This window comes from the organism of the source record quoted next, unplaced genomic scaffold (assembly GCF_019419815.1).
Source record: "Pyrus x bretschneideri cultivar Hongxiangsu unplaced genomic scaffold, Pyrus_bretschneideri_v1 Contig48, whole genome shotgun sequence".
Taxonomy (NCBI): Eukaryota; Viridiplantae; Streptophyta; class Magnoliopsida; order Rosales; family Rosaceae; genus Pyrus; species Pyrus x bretschneideri.
The window spans coordinates 2997108-3023687 of record NW_025999785.1 but is presented as its reverse complement, the minus strand read 5'-3'; the positions used below and the strand labels follow the sequence as shown (position 1 = coordinate 3023687).

Below are 26580 nucleotides of genomic sequence, written 5' to 3'. Positions count from 1 at the left end.
AAACAGTGTGACAATGTTGTGGAGTGCCAAATGTTAATATTGGGGTCGGTTCTGGTAATTGGTATTAGTTCCTTGTATTAAATGCTCCTACCAAAATGCCACCAGAACCCATTAATTGCAGAACAAAAAATATAGCTGTATGGATCTTCTTCTTCTCCCCACAACCACCTCTCAGAATTCACAGATTCAAATTCTCTCAATCAGAAATGGAAAGCCACACCAAAATAAATTTAACTCCTTTCTTTTAAGCAGTTTGTGATACCAAAAGATTCATACTTTGAACGGGCTCGTTTTGCATGGGAATTCAAATTTTCATGCTTTGCAACCACCTGTCAGTCAAATTCACACGTTTCTCATTTCTTCATTCACATCTTTGATTCCTCGTCTTCTTCCGTAAACACGACTATAAATCTCTTCTGGGTTGTGTGCAATATCGTGATTGAGCTGTTTTTTGAAGGAATGATCGGTTAAAGTTCGAGCTAGCCGGGCGAGCTACCGAGAAATTAGTTAACGTGACATACGAAGAGAAGACAAGGAGCTCACCGGTGGCGGCGGCAGTGATGGAGATAGAAGCGGGCAAGCCCTCCGGGGTTGTGGCCGGAGGGCTGAGCCCTCTGAGTGAGACTCTGTGGAGGGAGAAGCCAGGTTTGGAGATTGTTGGGGATGTGTCTGCCAGGCTGACGTGGAAGGATCTGACCGTGATGGTGACTCTGAACAACGGCGAGACGCAGAAGGTGTTGGATGGTTTGACTGGTTATGCTGAGCCTGGAACTTTTACGGCTCTCATGGGGCCTTCTGGTTCTGGAAAATCGACTTTGCTTGATGCTCTCTCGAGTCGGTTGGCCGCCAATGCTTTCCTTTCTGGGACTATACTTCTCAATGGCCGCAAACGGAAGCTCGCTTTTGGCACTGCTGTGAGTAGCAACCTCTGTCTCTCTTTAATTTTATATAGATGTTGTCGGAAATGTATTCATAACATAACATGTCGATATGTGTTGTTGGTGATGATAAACAACGGACATCTGGGAGTGTTTATTGAGGAATTTGATCATTACCTTTTTTGTTTACTTGATTTTGAGCTGTTTGCTTTAGGTTTATTTGGGAGTGTTTATTGAGAAAGCACTTCTGCTCATAAGTGTTTTTGCTAAAAGTTCTTTTGTTAAGAACACCGTGAAATTTTGTTAGAAATCTAAGTTCTTTCTGGAAAAAACACCTAGCCAGAAAGAGCTTCACTAAACCCTAAAGTGCTTCTATGACTCAAAAACGCTTTAAAGTTTTTTCTTTTTGTCAAACGTAGTAAAAAATGTTTGTCTGCCCGGAAGTGTTTTTTGTTCTTCCTGAAGCAGTCCCAAATAGGCCCTGGTACTTTTATGTTTGATCAAGCGCTAGGCAGATCTCTAGTTGTAACATATACTGATGATGTTGTTTTTTGCATATGTGGTGCAAATTTAAACAGGCCTATGTAACCCAAGATGACAACTTGATTGGAACTTTGACGGTACGGGAAACAATTTCGTACTCGGCAAGACTGAGGCTGCCGGATAAGATGGCTTGGTCGGAAAAGAGGGCACTGATTGAGAGTACAATCATAGAGATGGGTCTGCAGGATTGCGCCGACACTGTTATCGGAAATTGGCATTTGCGTGGGATCAGTGGGGGAGAGAAGAGAAGGGTCAGCATTGCTCTTGAAATCTTGACGAGGCCTAGACTTCTCTTCCTTGATGAGCCAACAAGTGGACTTGATAGGTTTGTATGCCTTCATTTAACTGGTTTGAAGTGCTTTCATTATTGTGTTATAGGGTTAAGTCTGAATGATCATTTGGTTTTTTGTGGCAGTGCTTCGGCGTTTTTCGTGACTCAGACATTACGTGCCCTGGCTCGAGACGGAAGGACTGTTATAGCCTCAATTCACCAGCCTAGTAGTGAAGTCTTTGAACTGTTTGATCAACTGTGCTTGCTTTCTAGTGGCAAATCCGTCTATTTTGGTCAGGCGGCGGATGCATACGAGGCAAGAAACCTCAGTCTTTGCATTATGAACATCTATTTGTTGATTTTACGTAAATATAACAGAGCTCTCACGGACACATTGGTCGGTTTTTTCAGTTCTTTGCACAAGCCGGCTTTCCCTGCCCTGCTTTGAGGAACCCATCTGATCATTTTCTTAGATGCATAAACTCGGACTTCGACAAAGTAAAGGCCACACTCAAAGGGTCCATGAAACTCAGGGTATGTATAGTACTTCCTCTTCTCTATCTCTATGTTATGTTACTTTAAATGTTATTGTTAGCTTGTTTTTGCTGTTCTCTTTGTTCACACTTTGTAGCCATAGTTTCGGTCTTCTGCTAAAATTCAAAACTTTTTTGTTTTGCTGTTATCAGTTTGAGGAAAGTGATGATCCGTTGGAGAAGATGACAACTGCTGAAGCTATAAGAGTTCTGATTAATTCCTATCGTTCTTCTCAATACTCGTACGCAGCTAGAGAAAAAGTTGAGGAGATATCAAAAGTTGTAAGTGTTTATATACACCATGATTTGTAACTAGTTGATCATTAATCCGATTACTCTGACTGATGTTTCTTTTGCCATATGATGCAGAAAGGAACTGTGCTAGATTCTGGAGGAAGTCAGGCTAGTTTCTTTATGCAGGCCTTCCAATTGACCAAGCGTTCATTTGTCAACATGTCAAGGGACTTTGGATACTACTGGCTCAGGCTCGTCATTTACATTGTCGTCACAGTTTGTATCGGAACCATCTATTTGAATGTGGGAACGGGTTACAGTTCGATTCTGGTATGCATTACTTGCAAAGCGGAACCATCTATCTGAAGTCGCAAGTTCATTCATACACTGATAGTTCTCCTCTTTCATTATGTGACAGGCAAGGGGTTCGTGTGCATCTTTCGTCTTTGGTTTTGTCACGTTCATGTCAATTGGAGGGTTTCCTTCTTTCGTAGAGGATATGAAGGTTTGTTCCTCAGACCCTTCGCCGGTTCGCCCCATGCGAAAAGACCCTAAATATTTACTTATATTTTTAGTAGTCTAATAATTCACCACCAACCCAGGTTTTCCAAAGGGAGAGGCTGAATGGCCACTACGGCGTTACTGCATTTGTCATCAGCAACACATTCTCTGCAATGCCATTCCTGATACTTATTACCTTTCTTTCCGGTACTGTTTGCTATTTCATGGTCCGTCTCCACCCGGGCTTCGAGCATTATCTCTTCTTTGTATTGTGCCTTTATGCAAGTGTCACCGTCGTTGAGAGCTTGATGATGGCGATAGCCAGCGTTATCCCCAACTTCCTCATGGGCATTATCATAGGGGCTGGAATTCAGGTCTGTAACAATCGAAGTCTTTCAAAATCGGAACATATCATTTTTCGTATTCTTGGATTATGTTTGATGAATTGTATGGTTTTCTTCACATGTCAGGGTATCTTCATGCTAGTCTCCGGGTACTTCAGGCTCCCGAATGACATCCCAAAACCCGTCTGGCGTTACCCTATGTCATACATCAGCTTCCACTTCTGGGCTTTACAGGTAAAAAACACAACATTTACCGGTAGACAATCACTTGCAGTGAATTGTGCTTCAAACAACTGATGTCTGCGAACATGTTTCACCTTCAGGGACAATATCAGAACGACCTGAGCGGCTTATTGTTCGACAACGACACACCGAATCATCTTCCCAAGATACCCGGCGAGTATATCCTGGAAAATGTGTTCCAGATTAACACCGCCAGATCCAAATGGATAGACCTGAGTGTGATCTTGAGCATGACTGTTGTGTACCGGATCATCTTCTTTATCATGATCAAGTTCAGCGAGGACGTGACGCCGTGGATTCGAGGTTGCATGGCGAGGAGAAGGATGCAACAGAAGAATGCAAACCAAAACACAACAATTGCTCCTGATGGTCTCACCCAGTCACCTTCTTTGAGGAGCTATACAAGAAGGTAGACTCAGACCTCTCCGAGAAGAGTTCCACAACATTAAAAAGCACTTGAGGGACTTTGAATTTAGAGTTTGTAGTATGTTACGTAATTTATTAGTATATGTTCTGATGCTTGGTCTCTAAAGAGTACTGATAAATCTACCCCACTTACTTTTCTCCTCACCGCTTTTTAATAGTTTTAATACTAATTTTATCTTATTGTAAAATGATATCTAAGGACCAAAGCAATAAAAAAGAAAAAGAAAAAGAAAATTTCTCTTTCTTTGTTCACCGTCTGTCTGCAACTATCTCAATTTCTCCGAGAGTAATGTTATTCATATCATGTTTTGTACCATATTTTCATATCACCTTAGGTAGCATTTGATGTGGACAATTACATCATTTGAATTAATCGGATTTTTAAATTTAGTTCATTATTTAATAAACTAATAATTAACAAAAACTAGTTAATTAAATGATGATTGTGGTATACGAGAAGTCTTTCTCCTTCCTTTTCTTGGGTTTTACAAATTTTTCAAATGACGTAGTTGTCCACATCAGATGCCACCTAAGATGATATGAAAATGTGGTATAAAAACATGATATAAATAACATTAGTCTTTCTCCAAGTAAACATCTTCTTCATCTTCTATTTTTCTAGTGTTTTTTTTTTCTCTTTCTATTCCCTTAGTTTCATCATATATAGTAGTTGTTCAAAGCAATTTAATAATGACATAATTTTTTTTTAAAATTTTAAAATTGAAATGGGAGGCTAGAGGAAGAAATTGGGCTTGGAGGGGTGGGATTGGGTTGTCGTGAATTTGGAAATGGTGTATGAGTATAAAAGTTTGGGAATGCGGCATGGGGCTTGGTCGTGGGATTTGGAAGCGGGAGGGAAGGGGGTTGCGTTGGAGGTTTGGAGAGAGGGAAGAAAAGAGGGTTGCAATCGGCTGAAGATTTGGAGAGTGATCGGATTTTGGAATTCTAACCGGAATAAAAATTGGGAAGAGAGTCCTTCACGGTGAGCGAAGGCCCGGTTGGACATATTAGCACTCTAATATTTATTTTTCAATTTACAAAAGAATTTCGATATATATTAGAGGTTGTTTTAGGAATAATAGTGGATGAGAAAATAGTATTTCAACTTTTTTAACTTTTTGTGATGGTGAGATTATACTGTGGGTGGGATAAAACATTAAGGTGAGTTTAGCATCACTCTTTCTAAATAAGTTTTCAACCAGTAGTTTTTATCCCGATGACGATTTTCTAATTGAAAATTCTTGACTTATAATATTTTATTCGTTTACTTACCCTGCTGGGCGCTTGCTCGTAATTAAAGATGTTACAAGACACTTGAGGTCAGTTTGAAAGTGATTTTGGAATGGCTAGAATTGTTTTTATTAAAAATTTTAGTTTGCACTTTCTCATTAACAATCTAGAAAAGAAACTTCATAAGGGTTACCACAATAGGGCACCTCGCAATCAGACTATACACGTGTTCTTCTCTCAAAGAGGTGGGATTAGTGGGGTTGGATGCGACCACCAAAATACAAGAACTTTGCTTTGTGAAAGCAATCAACAATACACGTGGTTCAACTGTCCTACACAAGTTTTTCTCACAATCTAGATCCCTCGTTAATAAAGAAAAGAAATGTACATATATACATTTGGTGTTTTTTTATACCATCTCTCTAAATTGTTGTGTGTAATTATGCACAAATTGTAAGTAAACAAATTGTTCCCACTATTTACACATATATTTCAGATTTTTGGTGCCTCCAAGCCCTAATGGAATCATATGCTCAACGAAATACTTGAGGGGAAGTGTAAAATTGACTTTCATTGAAGACTGGTCTCAAATCTTCTTGCTGCATAAACTCTAAAGGGAAGGAAACAACATGTCCCCTTACATGCTTCAGTCTTTCCATTGGATCTATTTCTTTCACCTCTCCACCTTCACAAGACTGTAGTAGCTTCTCGGGGGCTATTCCCAAATCGATCGTCGTGTGGCCATGTTTCTCTTTCCATTGAGCCCTGCATTGCCTGAGAGCAGCTCTGTAGTTTGATGGGGGGAAAAAAATAGAGATTTAAGAGTTCATACATCGAAGAAACGAAAACAGAAAACGTTGGTACATAAATTTTGTTTGCGGGACGATAAACCTTGGTAGTACTGTACCTTGAGTGGATAGAATCACTTGGGATGCAAGAAAAGACATCTTGGTAAACAGTTGAGTTTCCCTGTAAATGAGAAACACGACGTAGTTATAGAAATCGCAAAATACTCGATCAACCAGACAATAGCCATAATCTTTTGTTAGAGACTTGCAAGTTATTACCTTTGCAGTTCCTAACCACAGATCTTTGTATGTTGAGTCTGATACAGGATCATTGATTTGATTTATCTGAAGAAATTATACCGGATCAAGAAACAATGTCGATATTTATCTGAAGAAGACATGCACGAATAACTAAAGAGAGTTTAGTGAATGTTTCGTCAATGTTACCAACCTCCCCTACAAGAAGACCCAGGTGCTCGGACCACAAGGAGCACCTAAGACTATGCGCAAATTTTCCGGCCTTCCAAGGCTGTCCATTCATAGATGATTCGAAAAACTCTTTATCCTCAATTACCACACCAATCTGCAACAAATGAAACATTGTTCATAGGTAATGTTGTTGGAAGGATCACTTTTGGTTCAAGTTTCAGAAAAAATAAACAATTATCCAAGTACAGCTACTGAAAACAGTGAACCTGACTGCTAAAGAAAACTATTCCTGCGTACTAGAGCTATCGAGGAAGTATGAACAGCTCATTTTAGCAAAAAAAATTCTTAGGGAAGCGGGAGTATTACACAACTTAAGAAACACTATGCTTTCTTCAGAATTATTCTAGATGTCAAGTAAAAAATCAACTTCTATGCTCAATCATCAGCAGCACACGATAGCGTTTCTGGTCTACAGCATTAGATTACTTATGAAATTGAGTTGAGTTAAGCTGAATTCACAAATAAAAGATCTAACACAATGAAATAGACATGCTGAAACACTTCTTACTTAAAAATGACACAAACTTACCTCAGAGTCTCTTGATCCAAGCAGACTTCTGTCATTAATATTAGATGATCCAAGGAAGGAAATGCGATCATCTATGATCATCACTTTGCTGTGCACATAAACCTGGTAAATACATACACGAGCGGAATTCAGCAATTAATTGAGAACAAAAGCATTTAAGCATATATGATATGTAATGCATAAAATAACCTGACTTGTGGCCACAGGGCCACCTTCGAAAAGTCTGCCATATGTCCTCAGACCGTAGAAAGAAATGTAATCATGTGTCTTAGTACCGAGCTTAACTTTAAGCTTATGCAGTATTGAGTGTTTTTCCCAGCTAATTGTCCGGTACTGCCAATGCATTATAGCTCTAACAGTAGCTGCACCACCATCGTCCACACCACCCTAATATATGCACCCGTGATTATAAGCAAAGTAAAACAATGTCGCTGAAATTCACAGAAAAATGTCATGTGCTATCATATTAAGAAAATGAACCAATAATTGGTACCTGAAAGCCGGGTAATAGTGGTATGACAACAATAACTCTAAAACACTTTTGTTCTTTGTGTGCTAGCACAATACGACTGTACAACGATTCTACGACACGATTCTGTATAATGTCATCCCCTGAAAGACCTGATATAAAAAATTGATTCTGGAAGCAAACAGAATGGAAAATAGCAAAATGATCAGTATATGTAAGAACCAAAAATCAGTACTTTGAACAGACAAGTGAGGATGGTGGGGAACCTCAATATACACAAAATGTTCTGCCTTCTCAATGAGAGAACAATAAGCACTATGTATGCTTTCTTCCGTTTGACTAGACCCAGCAGACCACTGGCTCACACTTCTTACAACCTACACATTACGTATTTATTAGATAGAAGAACTATATTAATACCTAGCAAATCATGAAATCTAAAACTTAAATTTTGGGTATCCAAGAGGCATTGCTAACCTGAATTTCGCATGCAGTACGAGGACCTATTTGTCCATAACCATCAGCAGCAACAGCATGATCGCCATTGTCTGAACTTTCTGACCATTCATTTGGAGTTGTAGAGCCAGAGTGTGTAACCGTGTTTAAATTTGCTTCACTTTTAAGATCCCTAGAATGAAGGTCATCCATGAAACCTTTCGTCTGTGGATCTGAGACTAAACCATCAGTTGGCTGGTTGAGAAGATTCTGATTCAAGTGCATGGCGCTTAACTTTTGGTCTAAAACAGGAGCATCTAAACCATCCGCTTCTTGAGGCAAAAGCAATGGAATATCTTGCAGCGGTGATGGTGAGGAAAAGTTCTCTCTGCTGGTCCCATTCTGGTTGTCTTCTTTGTTTTTCTTCGCAATGTCTATCTCTCTAGTTCTTCCCATGTAATGCGGAAGGACCATGTGGTGGCGAGGCATAAGTAGCGGAATTGTCTGTTCATTTGGAGCTTTGTTTCTCTAGAAAATGGTTCATCAAGTTAGCAAATTGACTATATTGAAAAAGAAATGCATCAGCATTACCAGCAGTACCACAAAATCAACCTTAGCATGGTTCCAGCGCTGAACAAAGTGCCTTGCAATGTCACGACAGGGCGGTCCCCAAAGAGCACAGTGGACATCATGCCAAGGCATACGCGGATACTTTTCACGCTCTAATTCATCTTTAATTGCGTCTTCCCAAGAATTTGGTTCGGATTCTCTACCCCACCACAAAAATGCAAAGTTAAACGGCTATTTCTTTCTAAATGCTCATATCAAAATACTAGATATTTTTAGCACAAAATTTCCTGGAGGAATATGAGTGAGTCGTATGAAGCAACAATGAAAATTTGATCTCCTTTGGTCTAGGAAACTATACTGATGATTTTTCGACAGAGATACCTCGGGTTATAATAGTCCTTTCCAGGCCATATATGAGGAGGGCAGTCGCCCACTTTATGTTCAACCGTGTCATAGCGGCCAAAGCACAAATCTAATCCTCCAATGTAGCAAATCTGGTAATCAACAATGACAATTTTTTCATGATGTGACCTGTACGTGTTGTTTTCATAAATAATTTATGGAGAATCATCATGAAAGCAAACCAAAATCAAGTTAACAAAATAAACTTGGAGAATTCTTTCGATTCAATCTTCATATCAGATACAAATAACCAGGATTTATGTGCATACCATAAATAAATTCCTGTGGGAAAACGGTTAGGATGGCGCAATACTCTCACATTCTCATGAATGTTCGAAAGCAATTTCTTGCTGTATGAACTGTTGATCTTTAAAGCAATAGAAACCTCCTTGTAAAGAAGAATGTAAATCTGCATACAAAATTAACAATGGAGATTATCATCCGGAAGTTAAGAATCCAGAAATAGATGTCAAATAATAAATACAAACAACGAGAGAAAATTATTTGCACCTGAACACCTTGCTTAGCCTTTTCTTCTAGTAATGCATCAAGCCGGGACGACGAATTGCTATGAAAAGGACGTCTTAGATACAGTTCAGGGCAAAGCCACCAGCCAGTAATGAATATCTGGAAGCAAACATTTAATGGTTGAGTCCTATAATCACTAGAAATAGACTTTAACTAGCGTAAACATGGCGAGAAACAAACCTCTGATTTTGCACCTTCGATAGATGAAGCAATAGCTTCAAATGCTGCCTCGCCATCTACAAACCATTGGGCTTGACTTCCGTCATCAGTCAAACCCCTTGGAGGAGCAAAGGAACCAAACCGATGAGGATGACACCAACCCTCATGAGGCCTTGAAACAGCAGCATTGATTGCGGTAACCCATTCTTTAACTTTAGCATTGCTAGTGGCTCTTAACCTTAAGCTTTGATTTCCACAAGCAACCTTTTGAGATTAACAAACCAATGTGGTCGGTCGTGAGAATTGAATAGAATTATACAGCAGCTGTTGTAAGTATAATAAAACAAGAGCTCACCCTAAATGTATAACGTAGAGGATTACGCTCCTTTATTTGATTAGCCAAATATATTTGAGACCGTCCATCTCCATTGGAAGCTGGCAATACATTGAAAACAATAATGTCTAAAAGTTTGGTGTCAAAAGGATCCTCCAGTAAGGCCAGGAACCCGGGTTTTAAAACTGCCCACACCTGCAGTTGGATAAAACCAACACGATAAACAAATGTGGTTCTCTAGAAGGAAAGAAATAATAGACAAATTGTAGGAAAATATAATTTGATTTTGCTGTAAAAAAACAAGCAAGAAAGAAGTTTATTGACGAAACCTTTTGCCAGTTGTTGCTGCAACAATCAAGACAAAAGTACGCGCAAGATTTCACATCAGAATTAGCCCCGGTACATTTTGGTAGATGTTTCACCATTACATAACCTTCTTTCAACTTCGGTCCATGCTCCTGTAAAAAGGAGAGCTTCGAGACCTCCAAGAATTTGCAGACCTACAATTTGAAACCACTTCTTATAACAAACGTGAAAATGAATACCACCAAATTGCAGCACTAATAGAAAACAAGCGTACCTCTCGAGAATTTACTATATCCATGTTTCCCAAAAAATGGTTCAAATAGCCCTGCATTGCCACCTTTGCTCTGTCTGAAATGGACTGCTGGTGTCCTAATGCTGGACGGAGGATAGGCAAAACAGCACGGGATGGAACATATCTGAAGAACAACCAAGTTTAGAAAATCATAATTACTATTAAGGCCTAACTTGTGCCCAAGAACAGAAGAGAAAAGTGGATACGAAGTCAGAAATCACCTGTTTTTAACACTTTCGTCGTGATGTAAAGGAACAGCCCCATCATCTGGTTCATCATCGTCTTGCACTACCGCTGTCTGGTCAACTATTCCTATGCTATGTAGCCATTCTTTAACCTTTCGTGCAAGGTTCCCATGAAAATTATACGAAGATCAGCCCAAATGTATATGAGAAAAATCCTCTACACATAAATTTTACAAATAATAAAGAACTGCATTGACATATCATATGGATTAGCAAACCTGCTCTTGCTTCTCATGAAACTCCTCAATTATCGCACGCTTCTTCAAAGCATAATGCAAGTACAGAACTTGTGACGCTTTCTTCAGCAACCGCCACTTGAACTGTTCAAGGAGGAATTTAAAACAAATATTTTAGCATGCCATGACAACATTTTCAAACCATATGACAACTAAAGAGCTTGCAAATTGTCAGATCAGGCAGCAGTGCGCAAAAAGATTATCCCAAATCTTGAACAAATGTATCCAAAAACTACGGGTAGTAATTTTCACAATCCCGTTTTCTCCTCTATACTCTTTCCCTTGATTCTCATTTAATTTATTCAATCCAAAAACTAGAAAAACGGAAAAAGTGCATGGCTAGAGAAAACGGGAGCTTGTAATTCACCTCCCAAACTATATATGACACACACAAAAAAAATACTTGGTGGATGAACAATTTCAATCTCAAAAACTAATATTTATTTATTTTTCCTAAAAACTTGAAATTTTGAATGACGAAAAAACATCCTTAAAAAAAATTATATAGAGAGAGAGCTTGCCTGTTTGTACTGAAACTCAATGTTGTAAGACAGAAGCATGGGGCTAATATCTCCGGTATCGGGCCGCGAAACTGACACAATGGTGGCCACCGGCAGCTCGTCGAAAATCGGCGTGAACGAGAAAGGCCCCACGTTCATATTCACTGCATCGGACTTAACAGAACCGTTGGCAAGGAGCTTCTGCGACGACATCCGACAGTTCTTGCTTTCGGAATTTTTGAGAAAAACCCAGACCAAAGATTGATACTTTTGGAATTCTTAAGAAAAACCCAGATGAAATAAATTAAGAAACAAGAGCTTGATGGTCAAATGCAGGGGTTTTTATAGTTTACAGAACTCCCGGGAAATTCAGGAACGCGGGCTTTGGGTTTGGGTGAACGTGAACCCTGGGGTTTTTCATGATGTTTGGTTAGTAGAATGACACGTGTTAATTCTTCGATTTGGATTCGTCTATTATGCCACGTGGTAGTAGCTAAAGTAGGTAGTATGCAAGTTTGTGTGACCTCGGTTGTCACAAAAAGAGTTGGAATTAATATTTTCTCTAATGAGAAATAAAAAATTAGCCAAACTAATTGGAGTTTTTTAGTTGATATATTATATATATGGATCTGATATTTGTATTTCATGATTATGGCAATGGCTGCTTGCCACATTGTCCAAAATAACCTTCTAATTTTGTTTGTTTCATTGTAACTCCACTTAAGAAACCAAAATTCAGATTATACTCTCCTACATAGTTTTCTTTTCCTTTCTAATTTACCATTATTAGGAGAGAGAGAAGGGAAAAAAGAGGGGGGGGGGGTGGGGGCGGGGGTGGGGTGGGGGGAGAGAGAGGAAAGGGAGAGAGTTCGAAACTATTTCAATAATTTAGAAAATTGAGGAGTTTCGAATTGGGATGCGTAAAAATTCAACACTCTATCCACTGGGACACTGAACCACATGCAATCAAAGTTGAACCTAAATTTAGTTTATAAACTTACCTTTTTTCATCAACAATTATTTTTAGAAGTCGATACGGTTCAAATTGGATTGATCGGAAAGATTCGGTTTAGACCAACTTGGAAAAGCTCAAAACCTCAACCAAACCAACTCATTACCGTCTGCTTTGGCCCATGCGGCTCTAGTAGATGTCTTCCCCCATGAGATTTGACCTCAAAATCTAAACGTTAGTTAAAAGAACTCTCTATATAGAAGCCAATTTTCATGAAAATAACTTGAGGGTATTTTGGTAAATGTACATATGATGTCATTAGGGTTCATGCAGTCAGAGTGGCGGTTGCATACGGCATATCCCAATGGAGGATCACTAGAAGAAAAAAAAGAATATTCAAATTTATGTGCTTACCTCTGCGAATATGCCGAAAAGGGATATATAGTGGGTTATCTAAAATTCTTAATTACGTATAATCAAGGTAATTATTAAAATAAGGCATGCAGATTGTTGTTGGAGATTCTATTATTCCACCCAATAAAGGAATAATACTCTTAGGAAGAAGATTACTATTTGTTAATATTTTGTGACCAACAATCTGTCGTGCACGGCTAGCTTGTGCAGTTTATGCGACAAGTCACAAAGATAAAATTGCAATTTTTGGTTTAATAATTGCGTGATGGTTGCATAATTGACACTTCTTAATTTTATGTATATTTTTTTGGTCGATGACGCATACAGTTATAACCTAATAAGCAAGATGAAAACAATGTACGACCTAATATTTAGGCACAAGCTCGTGTGATTTGTATGGATAAAAGTAGAAGCTCATTTTGATGTTTTTAAGCTCGTTTGGAAGTGCTTTTAAAATAATTGAAAGCTCTTTTGGTGAAATTGATTTTGAGTTTAGAAGAAGCACTGGAGGAAGCACTTTAAGTGCTTTTTTGGATTCCAAATTCTTGTTGTCCATAAGCACTGGAGGTTTCTCTACCAACTTAAGTTGACAAGCAATGGTATCGGCCACTGTCTAGTGCGTTTTGCTCTTCACTATGACAGTTTTGTAGATGGCTTGAGGCACCGGTTCTCATTGCCCACCTCTTGCTAAAAGATTGTTTGAGCTAGCCCCTTCCATTGCTGGAGGTCTTTTGTAATGCCTTTGATTTCTGATGAAGTTATCATTTCGTTAAAAAAAAACCATGAAAATTAGGCACGAGATTTTTAGTTAAGTTGGTTAAGAATGTATTTTTTTATTGGACTCAAGGTTTTAAGTTCGAATTATTCTCCTCCAATATCGGTTGTATCAAAAAATTATAAGTATTGGACAATTTGAACCCAACTTACATAATAATGAAAGACTCTGTTTTGATAGAGGTGGTAGCTCTTAAGTTTTTTCAAGACGACTGAAGATTTTATGAGTTGGGGCCAAGCTCATGAGTAAATTCAAGACTCCCCTTGTATTCCGTAAATTTCAATTATGAAAAATTCTTCCTTGTCTTTCTTATGGTGGCAAAGACGGAGCCGCCCTTAGTTTAGGGTGCGTTCCGACCATTGTAAATTTGGGTAATTCTTATGGATTGAGATTTACTTTGAATCTCTGTGTCTGGAGTTCGTGGCTCATATTAGTCAATCTCACTGACCCAATTCACAAAACTTAAAAAACTTGAACGGCCCGAATCTCTTTCTCCCTCTCTTGAGCAATTCAGATCTCTCGATCCGTGAACTCCGAACACAAAGAACCAAAATGAACTCTCATTCCAACTCTCATGAAGTTCATCCATTTAGTAAAATTAGCCCACCACACTCAAAGTAAAAATTGGTCAACTCCAACTTAACAACACACTCAATCACACATAATAGTTGAAAAAAAAACAAGACATCACTCACCTGCATATATGATTGAATTGTCGTGGAAAGAAAATGTATCACACCACCAACAACAACAACAACAAAACCTTTTTTCATTAAGTGGGGTCGGCTATATGAATCCTAGAACGTCATTGCGCTCGGTTCTGTATCATGTACTCCGTTAGATCCAAGTACTCTAAATCTTTTCTTAGAGTCTCTTCCAAAGTCCCCCTCTACTCCTTCGGCCATGGACCTTTGTCTCGTAGTCACATCTTCTAACATGAGCATCAGTAGGCATTCGTTGCACATGTCCAAACCACCATAACCGATTTTCTCTCATCTTTCCTTCAATTTCGGCTACTCCTACTTTACCTCGGATATCCTCATTCCTAATCTTATCCTTTCTAATGTGCCCACACATCTAACGAAGCATCCTCATCTCTGCTACACCCATTTTATGTACGTGTTGATGCTTCACCGCCCAACATTTCGTGCCATACATCATCGCCGTCCTTATTGCCGTCCTATAAAATTTTCGCTTGAGCTTTAGTGGCATACGACGGTCATACAACACACTGGATGCACTCTTCCACTTCATCAATCTAGCTTGTATTCTATGGTTGAAGTCTCCATCTAAATCTCCGTTCTTTTGCGAGATAGATCCTAGGTAGCGAAAGCGATCGTTCTTTGGTACTTCCTGGTCTCCGATCCTCATCCTTAACTCATTTGGGTCTCCATTTGCACTGAACTTGCACTCCATATATTCTGTCTTTGATCGACTCAGGCGACAACCTTTAGATTCCAACACTTCTTTCCAAAGGTTAAGCTTTGCATTTACCCTTTCCTGAGTTTCATCTATCAACACTATATCGTCTGCGAAAAGCATACACCAAGAAATATCATCTTGAATATGTCCCGTTAACTCATTCATTACCAATGCAAAAAGGTAAGGACTTAAAGATGAGATGTAACCCTACATTTATGAGGAAGCTTTCGGTTTGTCCTTCATGAGTTCTTACGGCAGTCTTTGCTCCATCATACATATGCTTCGTAGCTTGGATTTATGCTACTCATTTCTTCTCTAAAATCCTCCAAAGAATGTTTCTTGGGACCCTATCATACGCTTTTTCCAAATCTATAAAGACCATGTGTAAATCCTTTTTCATATCTCTATATATTTCCATCAATCTTCGTTAGAGATAAATTGCCTCCATGGTTGAGCGCCCTGGCATGAACCCGAATTGGTTGTCTGAGACCCGTGTCTCTTGCCTCAGTCTATGCTCAATGACTCTCTCCCAGAACTTCATTGTATGACTCATTAGTTTAATACCCCTATAGTTCATGCAATTTTGTACGTCGCCCTTATTCTTGTAGATAGGCACCAAAGTGCTAGTTCACCACTCATTTGGCATCTTCTTCGTTTTCAAAATCCTATTGAAAAGGTCTATGAGCCATGCTATACCCATCTCTCCCAAGACTTTCCATGCTTCGATCGGTATATCATTTGGGCCCACTGCTTGCTTCATCTTTTTCAAAGCTACAACCACTTCTTCCTACCTAATTCAGCTGTAAAAGGAGTAGTTTCTACACTCTTTTGTGTTACTCAACTCGCCCAAAGTTTCTAATTTCTTCTAGGAGAAGCTATGTGTTCAGAATATGTGTAGTACTACAGCCATATTTAGATTATCGCTGTGTGGAAGATTGACAAAGCTTGGAGCGACATGCTTCATCAACTCGTCCAATTTCGACAAAGACAGTGAACTTTGGCAAGAGAAGCCATATAATCATCGGATCTGGCACAGACAAGGAAATTAGACTTATGCCTTGAGACTGTTTCTTAACAGAGTACATATGGAAACTACTTTGACTTGAAAATCTAACCTTTGTCCACAAGGAGACTGGGATGCGGCAACGATATGAAGTTTGTCACCATCAGCTTTGTTCTGCAAAGGTGAAGAACAGCTAGCCAGAAATCACACATACGTACTTAGTTTCATGCATTCGTACTTAGTTTTGCGCACTAAGTTCAGTAATTAATTTAACGCATACGTAATTAGTTTTCAGCTAGTAATTTCTCAAGAACAGTTCTAAATCAAAAGCGTCGGATTTCCAAACTAGGGTTCTTCCAACGATGGACTCAAGAACTTCTAATAAGAACCTTCCTTTTTAAACTCTCATTTCTTCCGCTAGTATTTTTGCAAATGGTTTTGTTTCTGTCGCTCTAGCATTATAAGGGACGTAAAAGCACATGATATTTCAGATTACAAGATCAATGGAGATATGTTTTCCCCCGTCACACTCAAATTCAGTTGACATACAATGCCAGATGTAAATTTTTGTTCACATAAACATTGCATTATTGAATTGAAACGCTGCGTGAAGGTAAACTTGTTGCTCTCCGCAACTTGAGCACGGGTTTATAATGTTGCCATGATGTTGACTAGAACTAAATATATGTTGCCTGCATGTTGTCATGATGTCGACCGGACTTTTAAAAAGAAAATGTTGTCATGTTAACGATATCACCTGATGACCCTCTTCGGTACGAAATGTAGCAGTATAAATTATATGGCTTCCCCTCCAGGTAATGTTACACCTATTTGAGAGATGAACTTGGATCGCTTGCCTGAAGACTGCTTCGGGCACAGTTTATCGTTCACATCTCCGGGAGATGCATGTCGTTTCTCGTAGTTTAATCGTCGTTTCGTTCCATGGCGGATATGGATAGTGTGTAGCAGAAAGTTTTGCCATCAGACCACAAAGAGATTCTATCCAGATTAGTGCGTCCCATAGCTTATTCATCTAGTAAAGATTATTTTATGAAGTTATGCAGTCCAAGCCTAATAGATGATGGTGATAAGGTAAATTTTAATTGAAGACGATAAACGTAAGGTAAAATAATGGATCAATCAATAGTTTTTTGGAATTTTGCTTGGTTTAAAATGTAGGCATTATCACTAAAAAATTATCACGTATAAACGTAATGTTCTTTTGTCAATACAATCTAGCAATATTAGATGCTTAAACTGTTATGTGACAGTGTAACACTTATATATGGTGAATAACATGACTATTGTTGCATTTGCAGCTTTTGGCAACAAGTTAATTAGGAGATGATGCATGGAAGATACACCAAAAGGTTGCTTTTGCGTTGACAGGTGGGGGATCAAATATGAATTTAATTTGTTTAGTCATTAAAATTCATAGTCCTACCGCATGTGGATGCACTAGCGTCATTAAGAGCGAAACTCATTAAATTGAGAATGTCATTGTGACAGTATCTTATGTGTAGGTATATGTCGCTCTTGGCTTAGGGGTTTTCTATTACATATGTATAATAATTGTTTGATTTTGATTGAAGTCAAGTAATTACTTTCTGAATGATGAACAGCACAAATGTTCTTCATAGAGAAATCAACAGGTAAAAAATGCTACATTTTAAGTGCAAGGGACCTTCCCATTGCATGAGGCTGCCATCCTCTATACTGGAGACCTCGTCTTGAATTAAGGTTTTCATTCTTTGATTAACCCTAATATACTTTCATTAAAAACAATTTTGTGACCCTAATCATATATCATCTTTAATTAAAGTATATAACCCCAATTTTGTAAGTGTGTGACTTTACTTCTTGCGCTTTCATTCTGTGTCCAAAGTTATTCATTTTCGTCAAGTTGGTCATGAAAATTGTGAATTTACTTGGCTTATTTGGAACTAGAGCAAAAAAATCGACATTTTCTTTGTTTTAGCTTTAGTTCCACAATAGCCAAGCTAACGATTTTCCTGACTAACTTAACAAAACAGGTTAACTTGATACAAAGAATAAAAGCAAATGAGACAAAGTCACACAGTTACAAGTTCATAAGAAAAAGTGAGATTTTCATCGAAACGCATGGCACAACAAATACTCAAACGCTATCACCGAAAATGCCTGTGGGGCCTATCTTATTATAAAGTTATCCAATTGTGCATATGGGTTAGACACTTTGCCTTTTGAGGTTTCACTTGAAGTTGGTAATTTCAAATCACAAGGTACGATTTACTTGAGCAAACACGATGATCAAAGTAGGAAGCAAGCCTCATCAGAACATGAACATTTTCCGAAGGCGGTAAGAGCTTCGAGATCAAGGATTGTAGACGGAGGAGATCGCGGCGGAGGTCTCTGTGAGCGGGAAGATGGGTGTGATGAAAAGGATGCAACGATGAGCCTAAGAGAAGTGAAGGCTGTGCACCTTAAAGTTGCTCTATTTAAGATTTTATTCATTTCTGAAAGCAATTTTTAAGTCCGAAGTTCCAAACTATACAATATAATAAGCAGACCTAGCAAACAACTGGTATTTGTGGTGCTTGTATTTTTCGTGTCAGATTTATTATTTTAATAGGTCGTATTGTGTCAAATCCGTTATTTTAACAATTTCTTAGTTAGTGATTTGATAACAGGTTGACGAAACTTGTTATTTTTATATCCTTTCGTGTCGGATCAACAGATCGTAAAAAAAAATTGTCAAGCCTAATTATAAAGGATCAAACTCCTAAAGAAAAAACAAAAACGGAACAAAATATCAACTGATCTAATTCTCATCTAAAATTTTAAACTGGATCCCCTAATTTGACCAATTTGGTTGTCACCATTATAAAATGTCACATATTTGGCTTTGATATTTCCATTTTTCTAGTACCAGAATATGATCTCCTCCTTCTTCATTTCATTAATTTCATTTTTTCAAAGAAAGTATCTGTTTAAGCTCCATATTATTTGTTTTGAATTAGCCTAATCTCCTCCAACCTCAATGTGCAGACGTCAAATTTCTGTTGGTCGAGTGAAAAATAAACGAGGTTTAATCATCCAAAAAGAAATTAACAACAAAACAGAGAATTACCTCCTAAAAGAACACGAACTGAAAACAAAACAACATATAAACATCAAATTATTTTTCCTTTCGAGAAAAAATAAAATAAAATAAAATCGAGATTATTAAATTCTGGGCTCAGATAATATGTGAATCTAATTTATTCCCGGACCACAAAAGGTCTCGTAATGAGCTGGGATACACAGTGATCATCATTGCAAAAATATAACAAATAACCATAAACAAAAACACCATAAGTTTATCAAAACAAATGAAAACTTAAAAAAGAAAAAAAAAAATATATATATATATATATATATAATCAAATAAATAAATAAAATTAAAATTGTTTTCTGGGCTCAGATTTGTATGGATAACATTCTACTCCCTGACCACAAAAGGTCTCATAGAGCTGGGATTATCATAGATCATCACTGCACAAAATATAATTAAAATAATAAATAAATAGAAACAAAGATAAACCCATATCAGAAAATCAATGGAGATCGGAGAAGAAATGGTTGAAAGAAAAACGCGGCAGGGTTTCGTTGGAAGCGGAGGAGGAGAGTATGCGACGGCCACAGGCGAACTGGATATAAGAGGGTAGGGTTTTAGCCCTTTTATAAGAAAGCAGATCATGGTTTTTCTCATTTCCGATTGTGACCCTGGAGATTGCTTGAATTACAAATTTGATTTGGGTTGTTGACAACAACTTGGCCCATAATCAGAAGCCCATTCTGGTATTCTTGATATGAGAATGTATGTACCCAATCTTGCACACGGTTGCGTATTATTTCCCAAAACATGCCATTCCATGCACGTAGGATGCAACAGTTTCGAAACAAAAATGTTACTCGTACTATGTATTTGTATTATCTATTTATAGAAATGAGAAACACATGTATTGGTGAACTATACCTTTATTAGACAGATGATACAAATATGTGGTAGATGTAAGGTTCTAAAAGACATTAGTTTGCTAGTCAGGCAGCAAGCTGGAGCCTAGCGTCTAAACAGCTAAACGGGTGCCTAGGCAAACTAGGCGGATTTATGTAAATATATTATATTTCTTGTAAATAAGTGTCAATTGATACTTGAAATATAAACAATTTCATTATAAACTACAAAATAGAATAACATATATATTATGAAGTATTGGAACATAGTGAAAACATAGAGAACAATCATATAATGTGTGTTCATTTAAGTTTACAACAAGTCGCTTACAATTTATTGAAAAAAATAAAATGCAAAATGAAAGTTATTTATTTTCTGTCTAAGTGAGTTGCAACCTAGGCAGGTGCATAGGTGGGTTTGGGCGAGCGTCTCAACAAATCTAGGCACCATTTCTTAATTTTCAAACGCCTATACATTAATCAGAACGGTGACCAGCCACTTAGCGCTTAGGTAGGGATTTTTAAAACAGTTGTAGCATTACTCCTTTCAATTTGAAGGATGATTTTAAGATAAGATCTAAATTGTTTTTTTTTTTTTTGAAGTGTTATTTGTCCTCACTCGAATGAGTTTGCTAAAGAGTTATTGGCAAATCACTTCCAAGATACAAAAAAGTATAAAATATTCGATTAGCAAAACCAAATTATATTCCTTATAATTAACTAAAAAGAAATTGTATGAAGGTGGTGGAGAGAGAAGAGAGCAAGGAAATTATGTAGACAACAAATTTCTGAATGAATTTTCTCTTATGCCATGTTATTAATATATAAAGAGAATTGCACCCGTTCAAGTTAATCGAAAATACATCACTTTTAAAGTCATATTAGTTCAAAGAAATCATGTTTGTTTGAACATATACAATGCATTATTCAAAAGACATTTCAATGGGCATACCTAACGCAGAGAACTAAATATCCAAAGATGATATTTGTTCAAAATGAATCATGTCTTTTCCCCAAATAGGAAAAAGGTGCAGTGTTTAATTTCAAAGAGAGATTATTGTTGGTCTAATTACCCATTTGCCTATTCTCTGCCAAAATGACGCATAAATATATATATATATATATAAGCCTTTAAAGAAAGGAATCATCAAATTAAAAAAAAAAAAAAAAAAAAGGAATTAGTTATAGAGTTCACAACACATCAAACTTTAACAATCCGAATCATCTATTTTTTAAGTTACACCTTATAGATCATTCTTGCAAAATATTAGCCAAATCAGAAATATTTAAGACATCTAATTAGGTTAAAAAATTATGAATACTTTGTTACATAATAAACAATGAAATTTTATCTTGATAATTAAATAGACAAATGGTTTCGGATTGAATTAAATTTTTGCAAGGATAATCTATGAATTGAGACTTACAAAATAAATGGTTTGGATTGTTGAAGTTTGATATGGAGTGAGCCCCACACCTAATCTCTATTTTTTGGAAAAAAAAAAAAGGGAATCCCTTTGCATAAAAGGTCTGTGTGTGTGTATATATTATATTCAACAATCATTCCCTATTTTAAGAATATATAGAAAATGATACAACAACAATTTTTTTCTCTATAATTATCATAAGCATACGCATATAATCATGAGTTTGCTTAGTCGACTTCTTTTTTTCTTTTCTTATTTCATATGTCGGTGAATCAAGAAAAGGTTTCGAAGTAAACATAAGTGAGCTTGACTTCCAATGGGCCTCCTGGTAGCAAATTTTTTTAGCATCTTTTGAATTAAACCTTTAACTAGTGTAAGTAATTCAAAGCTATAACGAATGAGATGGTAACCTAAGTTTAAACCATCTATTCTAATGTTAAAACCGAAATCACTACACACATAACTATGTCTTATTTCTTTAAAGAAATTTCTGAATTAATTCAGCACTATTATGGCTTTGTGTTTCATCATGCTTTCATGAACATTTACAAGAGAAAACCCAACTCTTGGTAGAAGCGACACTACTTCTTATGTTCATATAGATGAGGTTCCTTCCCATGTCCCAACTACCACAGACAACTACAACTAACCTCATTAAGAAATAAAAATCATCCTCCTAAACGTAGTAGTCTTGCACTGATCATCCTGGAATGAGCTAAATATTAATTTTCAGTTCTTTTACAACCACTTATCAAGTACTTGTTATTACTCATTAAACTTTTAAACTAGTGATGTTCTAGACAAAGTCGGGTTACCATTATTGGTGGCTAATTTTCAGTAAAGAGTTTTATCCCCATACCACTAGATGTACTAGCTACAAAAGCTCTTAAAAGTGCTTTCGTTAATCGATCCGTCAAGTTATTACTTGATTTAATAATATTAATAACTCCATCAGTGTTTAATTGTTTGACATATTCATGCCTCAAGCTAATATGTCTAGACTTTTCATTGTATACATTATTGTATCCTTTAGACAAAGTAGCCTCACTATCACAGTATAAAGAAATGGATGACATTGGTTGTGGCCACAACTCTATTTCCAATAATAAATTTCTAATCCATTCCTCCTTTTTACCTACTACTGCTAATGCTATAAATTCATATTCTTTTTCAAAGCCCAAGAAATTGCTCCTCCGGCAATTGTAAAAATCCACCCTCATGTAGACTGATTATCATTAACACTTGTTATCCAACTTGCATATGAATATCCTTCAAGTATTGCTGAAAACTCAGTGTGAGTTAAACTCAAGTTAATAATTCTTTTAAGATAACCAGAAATTGTATGAATGTGATGGAAAGAGAAGAGAGAGCAAGGAAATTGTGTAGACAACAAATTTTTGAATGAATTTTCTCTTCTGCCATGTTATCAATATATAGAGAGAATTGCACCTGTTCAAGTTAATCGAGCATACATAATTTTTGAAGTCATATTAGTTCAAAGAGGTCATGTTTGTTTGAACATATACAATGCATTATCCAAAAGGCATTTCAATGGGTGTACCTGATGCAGAGAACCACATATCCAAAGATGATATTTATTCACGAATTCGAATCATAAGGATCCGTGAATCATGTCCGTTCATCGTATATTATGCAGTCAGAAATTATTTAAAGTTTTTTTTATTTAAAATTAAATACAAACAGTACCTGATAAAAAATGATCGCACGATATACGATAAATAGACACGATTCACAAATCCTCATAATCTTCGTAAAAGGATCCGAAAAAAATCCTTTGAATTTGTTCACAATGAATCGTGTCTTTTCGCCAAATAGGAAAGATGACATTTGTTCACAATGAATCATGTCTTTCTTGAACCAAAAAGAAAAAAAATCATGTCCTTACGCCAAATAAAAAAAATGCAGTGTTTAATTTCAAAGAGAAATGATTGTTGAGTTAATAACCCAACTTCCTACTCTCTGCCAAAATGACAGCATATATACATACATATATATATATATATATATATATATGCAGTGTTTGATTTCAAAGAGAAATGATTGTTGAGTTAATAACCCAACTTCCTACTCTCTGCCAAAATGACAGCATATATACATACATATATATATATATATGCAGTGTTTGATTTCAAAGAGAAATGATTGTTGAGTTAATAACCCAACTTCCCACTCTGCGCCAAAATGACAGCATATATACATATATATATATATTCAGTGTTTAATTTCAAAGAGAAATGATTGTCTTCCTACTCTCTGCCAAAAAGACAGCATACATACATACATATATATATATATATATATGTATATTCTTTGAAACATTCAACAAATTATGTATATCTCCAAGAACAAAAACCTTCCTCTATAAACAAGCCATTCCTACATTCCCTTTCATTCTCAGGCGTATAAATAAGAACAAAGCTTGGCTGCTTAAATATAAGCAGGAGCTCTTACTCTCACTCAACAGCAACTTAACAAGTGTTCACATTGTTAGTTCAAATTTTAATTTTACAAATTTTTTAGACACTTGTTGTTACTGAATGAGAACAGGAGCTCCTACTTGTTTTTAAACAGCCAAACTTTGCTCTATAAATAAATATCCTTCTTTTTCCCAATCACTTCCTTCCCTCCAACATTGCCAAACATGGCCTTAGCCAATTTTCTGCTGCTTCTTCTTTCACTTTCATGTTCTTCTTATGGGGTTACTTCCTCCCCTTCCATTCGATCCATGGTTACGCAAACTTGCACTGATGTCGATGACCGAAACTCGTGCATCACAAACGTGCAAGCCGAGCTCCAAAAAACGGGGCCTCAGACTCAAGATTCGGTTGCAATCCTAACTGCTGCTCTTACGCATACGCTCAATGAAACAAAAAATGCTATCAAAATCATCACAAAGTTCAACTCTTTGCCCATAATTTACAGAGAGAGTGTAGCAATTGAGGACTGCAAGGAGCTCCTAGACTACTCCGTCTCCGAGTTGGCTTGGTCTCTAGGGGAAATGATCAAAATTCGCGGCGGCGACACAAATGTTCACTACGAAGGAAACCTAAAAGCTTGGCTTAGTGCTGCCCTAAGTAACCAAGATACCTGCCTTGAGGGTTTTGAAGGAACTGACCGACGCCTCGAAAGTTTCGTTAGGGGAAGTGTGAAGCAAGTGACACAGCTCATTGGTAATGTTCTTGCCTTGTATACTCAACTACACAGCTTGCCCTCTAAGCCTCCTAGGGGTCGTGGTCCCCCGACGAATAAAAGTTCGCCAGGGGATTATTTCCCGGCTTGGATGAGTGAGGAAGATCAAGAGCTGGTTAAATCGAATCCAAAATCGGGTGTGAATCATGCTGTTGTCGCAGCAGATGGGAGTGGACAGTACCGTACGATCACAGAAGCTGTCAATGAAGCTCCAAACTACAGCCCTAGTAGGTACGTTATATATGTGAAGAGGGGAATTTATAGGGAAAACATCGATATAAAGAAGAACAAAACCAATATTATGTTTGTTGGGGATGGGATTGGACAAACTATCGTAACGGGTAACCGGAGTTTCACGCAAGGATGGACTACGTTTAGAACTGCAACAGTCGGTAAGTTACATTATGCTTTTCATGTTGAGTGCACGTATTTTTCACACATAATATAGAAAATTCTAATATTATCAGACTATGAATCCGGCTACAGGGATACTCTCCGGATCTCTTTCATCAAATTCACCCCATCAATCAATTCGGATATTTGAAATTTGATACAATGGTTACAAATAGGTTGTTCTTTTAAAAATTATAATAACCTTAGCCGTTAGATCAAATTTTAAAAGTCCAAATTGATTGATGTGGTGGATTTGATGGAAGGGATCCGGAGATAATTCCTTTCCTCCGGCTACATATTTGTTGTCTATTCCGAGATGATTCAAATGACGTATTTTCTCATGCATACTATGTTTCATACAGCCGTATCCGGAAAGGGATTCATAGCAAGGAACATGACAATTCGCAACACAGCCGGCCCTCGAAACCAGCAAGCCGTAGCGCTAAGAGTTGACTCCGACCAGTCGGCCTTCTTCCAGTGCAGCGTGGAGGGTTACCAAGACACCCTCTACGCTCACTCCCTCCGCCAATTCTACCGTGAATGCACCATCTACGGCACCATAGACTTCATTTTTGGCAATGGAGCTGCAGTCCTCCAAAACTGCAAAATCTACACAAGGTTCCCACTCCCTCAACAAAAGGTCACAGTCACTGCCCAGGGTAGAAAAAGCCCACACCAGAGCACCGGGTTTGCAATCCAGGACAGTTTTGTTCTGGCCACCCAGCCGACTTATTTGGGCAGGCCATGGAAGAAATATTCCAGAACTGTTTATATGAACACTTTTATGAGTAGGTTGGTCCAGCCCAGAGGGTGGCTTGAGTGGTCTGGGGATTTTGCTTTGGGCACGTTGTGGTATGGTGAGTACAGGAATTATGGGCCGGGTGCGGCTATGTTGGGTCGGGTCAAATGGCCTGGTTACCATATACTCAGGGATGCTGCTGCGGCGAGCTTCTTCACCGTTGGGAGGTTTATTGATGGGATGGCTTGGTTGCCGTCGACCGGCGTCAAGTTTACAGCGGGGTTGAGTAATTGAATTAAAATATTATCATTAATATTATTAGGACAGGAACTATTATTAGTTTTTTTAAAATCTACTTGTGTTGCCACTAAGTATTACTGTTTGGTGATATCCATCTTCACTTGTGAATCAGAGGTCTTAGGTTCGAATTTCATAGATGGCGAATTTGATACCAATTTAAGTTGATCATTGTTTGGCTTAGCCGAACTCCTCCATTCTCTTAGTGTAAAATATACCGTTATACTAAAAATAAAAATAAAAAATCTACTTGTATTCTTTAGAGAAATATTTATTTTTCTAAAAATAGAAGATAAAGAAAAAAATGTGTAATTTTCTGTTTTTTGGACAAAAGTAGGTCTTGTATCAGTCACCTTTTACCTGATATTTTTCTTATCTTTTAATTTACATGACATAAATGGCATCCATGTCATTTGCTTGCTTGAAGGATTACTCTTTACATGTTATTCGTCAAGTATTTTCATTTTAAAGATGAGCACTTTTACTTT

At 37.4% G+C, this 26580-nt stretch overlaps 4 protein-coding genes and 2 non-coding genes across 6 annotated transcripts; 3 read left to right on the top strand and 3 right to left on the bottom strand.

The window, feature by feature from the left end:
• The first annotated feature begins 138 nt into the window (after positions 1 to 138).
• On the top strand, positions 139 to 4225 carry LOC103930593 (ABC transporter G family member 11-like). Its single transcript, XM_048568516.1, has 10 exons — positions 139 to 914; positions 1457 to 1746; positions 1837 to 2008; positions 2104 to 2226; positions 2379 to 2507; positions 2595 to 2789; positions 2878 to 2964; positions 3062 to 3334; positions 3431 to 3538; positions 3628 to 4225. The coding sequence occupies exons 1-10, from the start codon at positions 561 to 563 to the stop codon at positions 3958 to 3960; spliced, it is 2064 nt and encodes a 687-aa protein (XP_048424473.1). The 5' UTR covers positions 139 to 560; the 3' UTR covers positions 3961 to 4225.
• A 1300-nt stretch (positions 4226 to 5525) lies between these two features.
• Positions 5526 to 11825, bottom strand: LOC125470097 (phospholipase D zeta 1-like). The gene is made up of 20 exons (XM_048568587.1): positions 11507 to 11825; positions 10968 to 11069; positions 10726 to 10841; positions 10487 to 10628; positions 10236 to 10406; positions 9928 to 10101; positions 9594 to 9836; positions 9396 to 9512; positions 9155 to 9294; positions 8865 to 9014; positions 8526 to 8682; positions 7956 to 8441; positions 7745 to 7855; positions 7503 to 7649; positions 7199 to 7396; positions 7010 to 7111; positions 6443 to 6574; positions 6271 to 6336; positions 6111 to 6172; positions 5526 to 5989 (listed from the first exon to the last, which is right to left on the bottom strand). Exons 1-20 carry the CDS (start codon positions 11696 to 11698, stop codon positions 5737 to 5739), a joined length of 3261 nt encoding a protein of 1086 aa, XP_048424544.1. The 5' UTR covers positions 11699 to 11825; the 3' UTR covers positions 5526 to 5736.
• A 5061-nt stretch (positions 11826 to 16886) lies between these two features.
• Positions 16887 to 18639, top strand: LOC125470010 (F-box protein PP2-B15-like). Its single transcript, XM_048568328.1, has 4 exons — positions 16887 to 17143; positions 17371 to 17744; positions 17896 to 17953; positions 18157 to 18639. Exons 2-4 carry the CDS (start codon positions 17679 to 17681, stop codon positions 18561 to 18563), a joined length of 531 nt encoding a protein of 176 aa, XP_048424285.1. The 5' UTR covers positions 16887 to 17143; positions 17371 to 17678; the 3' UTR covers positions 18564 to 18639.
• Positions 18640 to 19260: 621 nt separating this feature from the next.
• LOC125470117 lies at positions 19261 to 19353 on the bottom strand. Its single transcript, XR_007252356.1, has one exon. It is a non-coding gene; the product is annotated as a small nucleolar RNA snoR69Y (small nucleolar RNA).
• Positions 19354 to 19481: 128 nt separating this feature from the next.
• Positions 19482 to 19574, bottom strand: LOC125470116. Its single transcript, XR_007252355.1, has one exon. It is a non-coding gene; the product is annotated as a small nucleolar RNA snoR69Y (small nucleolar RNA).
• A 4246-nt stretch (positions 19575 to 23820) lies between these two features.
• Positions 23821 to 26263, top strand: LOC125470090 (putative pectinesterase/pectinesterase inhibitor 22). The gene is made up of 2 exons (XM_048568569.1): positions 23821 to 25055; positions 25419 to 26263. Exons 1-2 carry the CDS (start codon positions 24116 to 24118, stop codon positions 26087 to 26089), a joined length of 1611 nt encoding a protein of 536 aa, XP_048424526.1. The 5' UTR covers positions 23821 to 24115; the 3' UTR covers positions 26090 to 26263.
• Positions 26264 to 26580: the final 317 nt, after the last annotated feature.

Coding starts and splice junctions, on each gene's coding strand:
- LOC103930593 (XM_048568516.1), top strand. CDS start 561: ATGGAGATAGAAGCGGGCAAGCCCTCCGGGGTTGTGGCCGGAGGGCTG. Junction 915..1,456: donor AGCTCGCTTTTGGCACTGCT/GTGAGTAGCAAC, acceptor AAATTTAAACAG/GCCTATGTAACCCAAGATGA. Junction 2,790..2,877: donor CGGGTTACAGTTCGATTCTG/GTATGCATTACT, acceptor ATTATGTGACAG/GCAAGGGGTTCGTGTGCATC.
- LOC125470097 (XM_048568587.1), bottom strand. CDS start 11,698: ATGTCGTCGCAGAAGCTCCTTGCCAACGGTTCTGTTAAGTCCGATGCA. Junction 10,407..10,486: donor ATATAGTAAATTCTCGAGAG/GTACGCTTGTTT, acceptor TTCAAATTGTAG/GTCTGCAAATTCTTGGAGGT. Junction 7,856..7,955: donor GTACTGCATGCGAAATTCAG/GTTAGCAATGCC, acceptor CGTAATGTGTAG/GTTGTAAGAAGTGTGAGCCA.
- LOC125470010 (XM_048568328.1), top strand. CDS start 17,679: ATGTTCTTCATAGAGAAATCAACAGGTAAAAAATGCTACATTTTAAGT. Junction 17,745..17,895: donor GTGCAAGGGACCTTCCCATT/GCATGAGGCTGC, acceptor CAATTTTGTAAG/TGTGTGACTTTACTTCTTGC. Junction 17,954..18,156: donor AAGTTATTCATTTTCGTCAA/GTTGGTCATGAA, acceptor AGAAAAAGTGAG/ATTTTCATCGAAACGCATGG.
- LOC125470090 (XM_048568569.1), top strand. CDS start 24,116: ATGGCCTTAGCCAATTTTCTGCTGCTTCTTCTTTCACTTTCATGTTCT. Junction 25,056..25,418: donor GTTTAGAACTGCAACAGTCG/GTAAGTTACATT, acceptor TGTTTCATACAG/CCGTATCCGGAAAGGGATTC.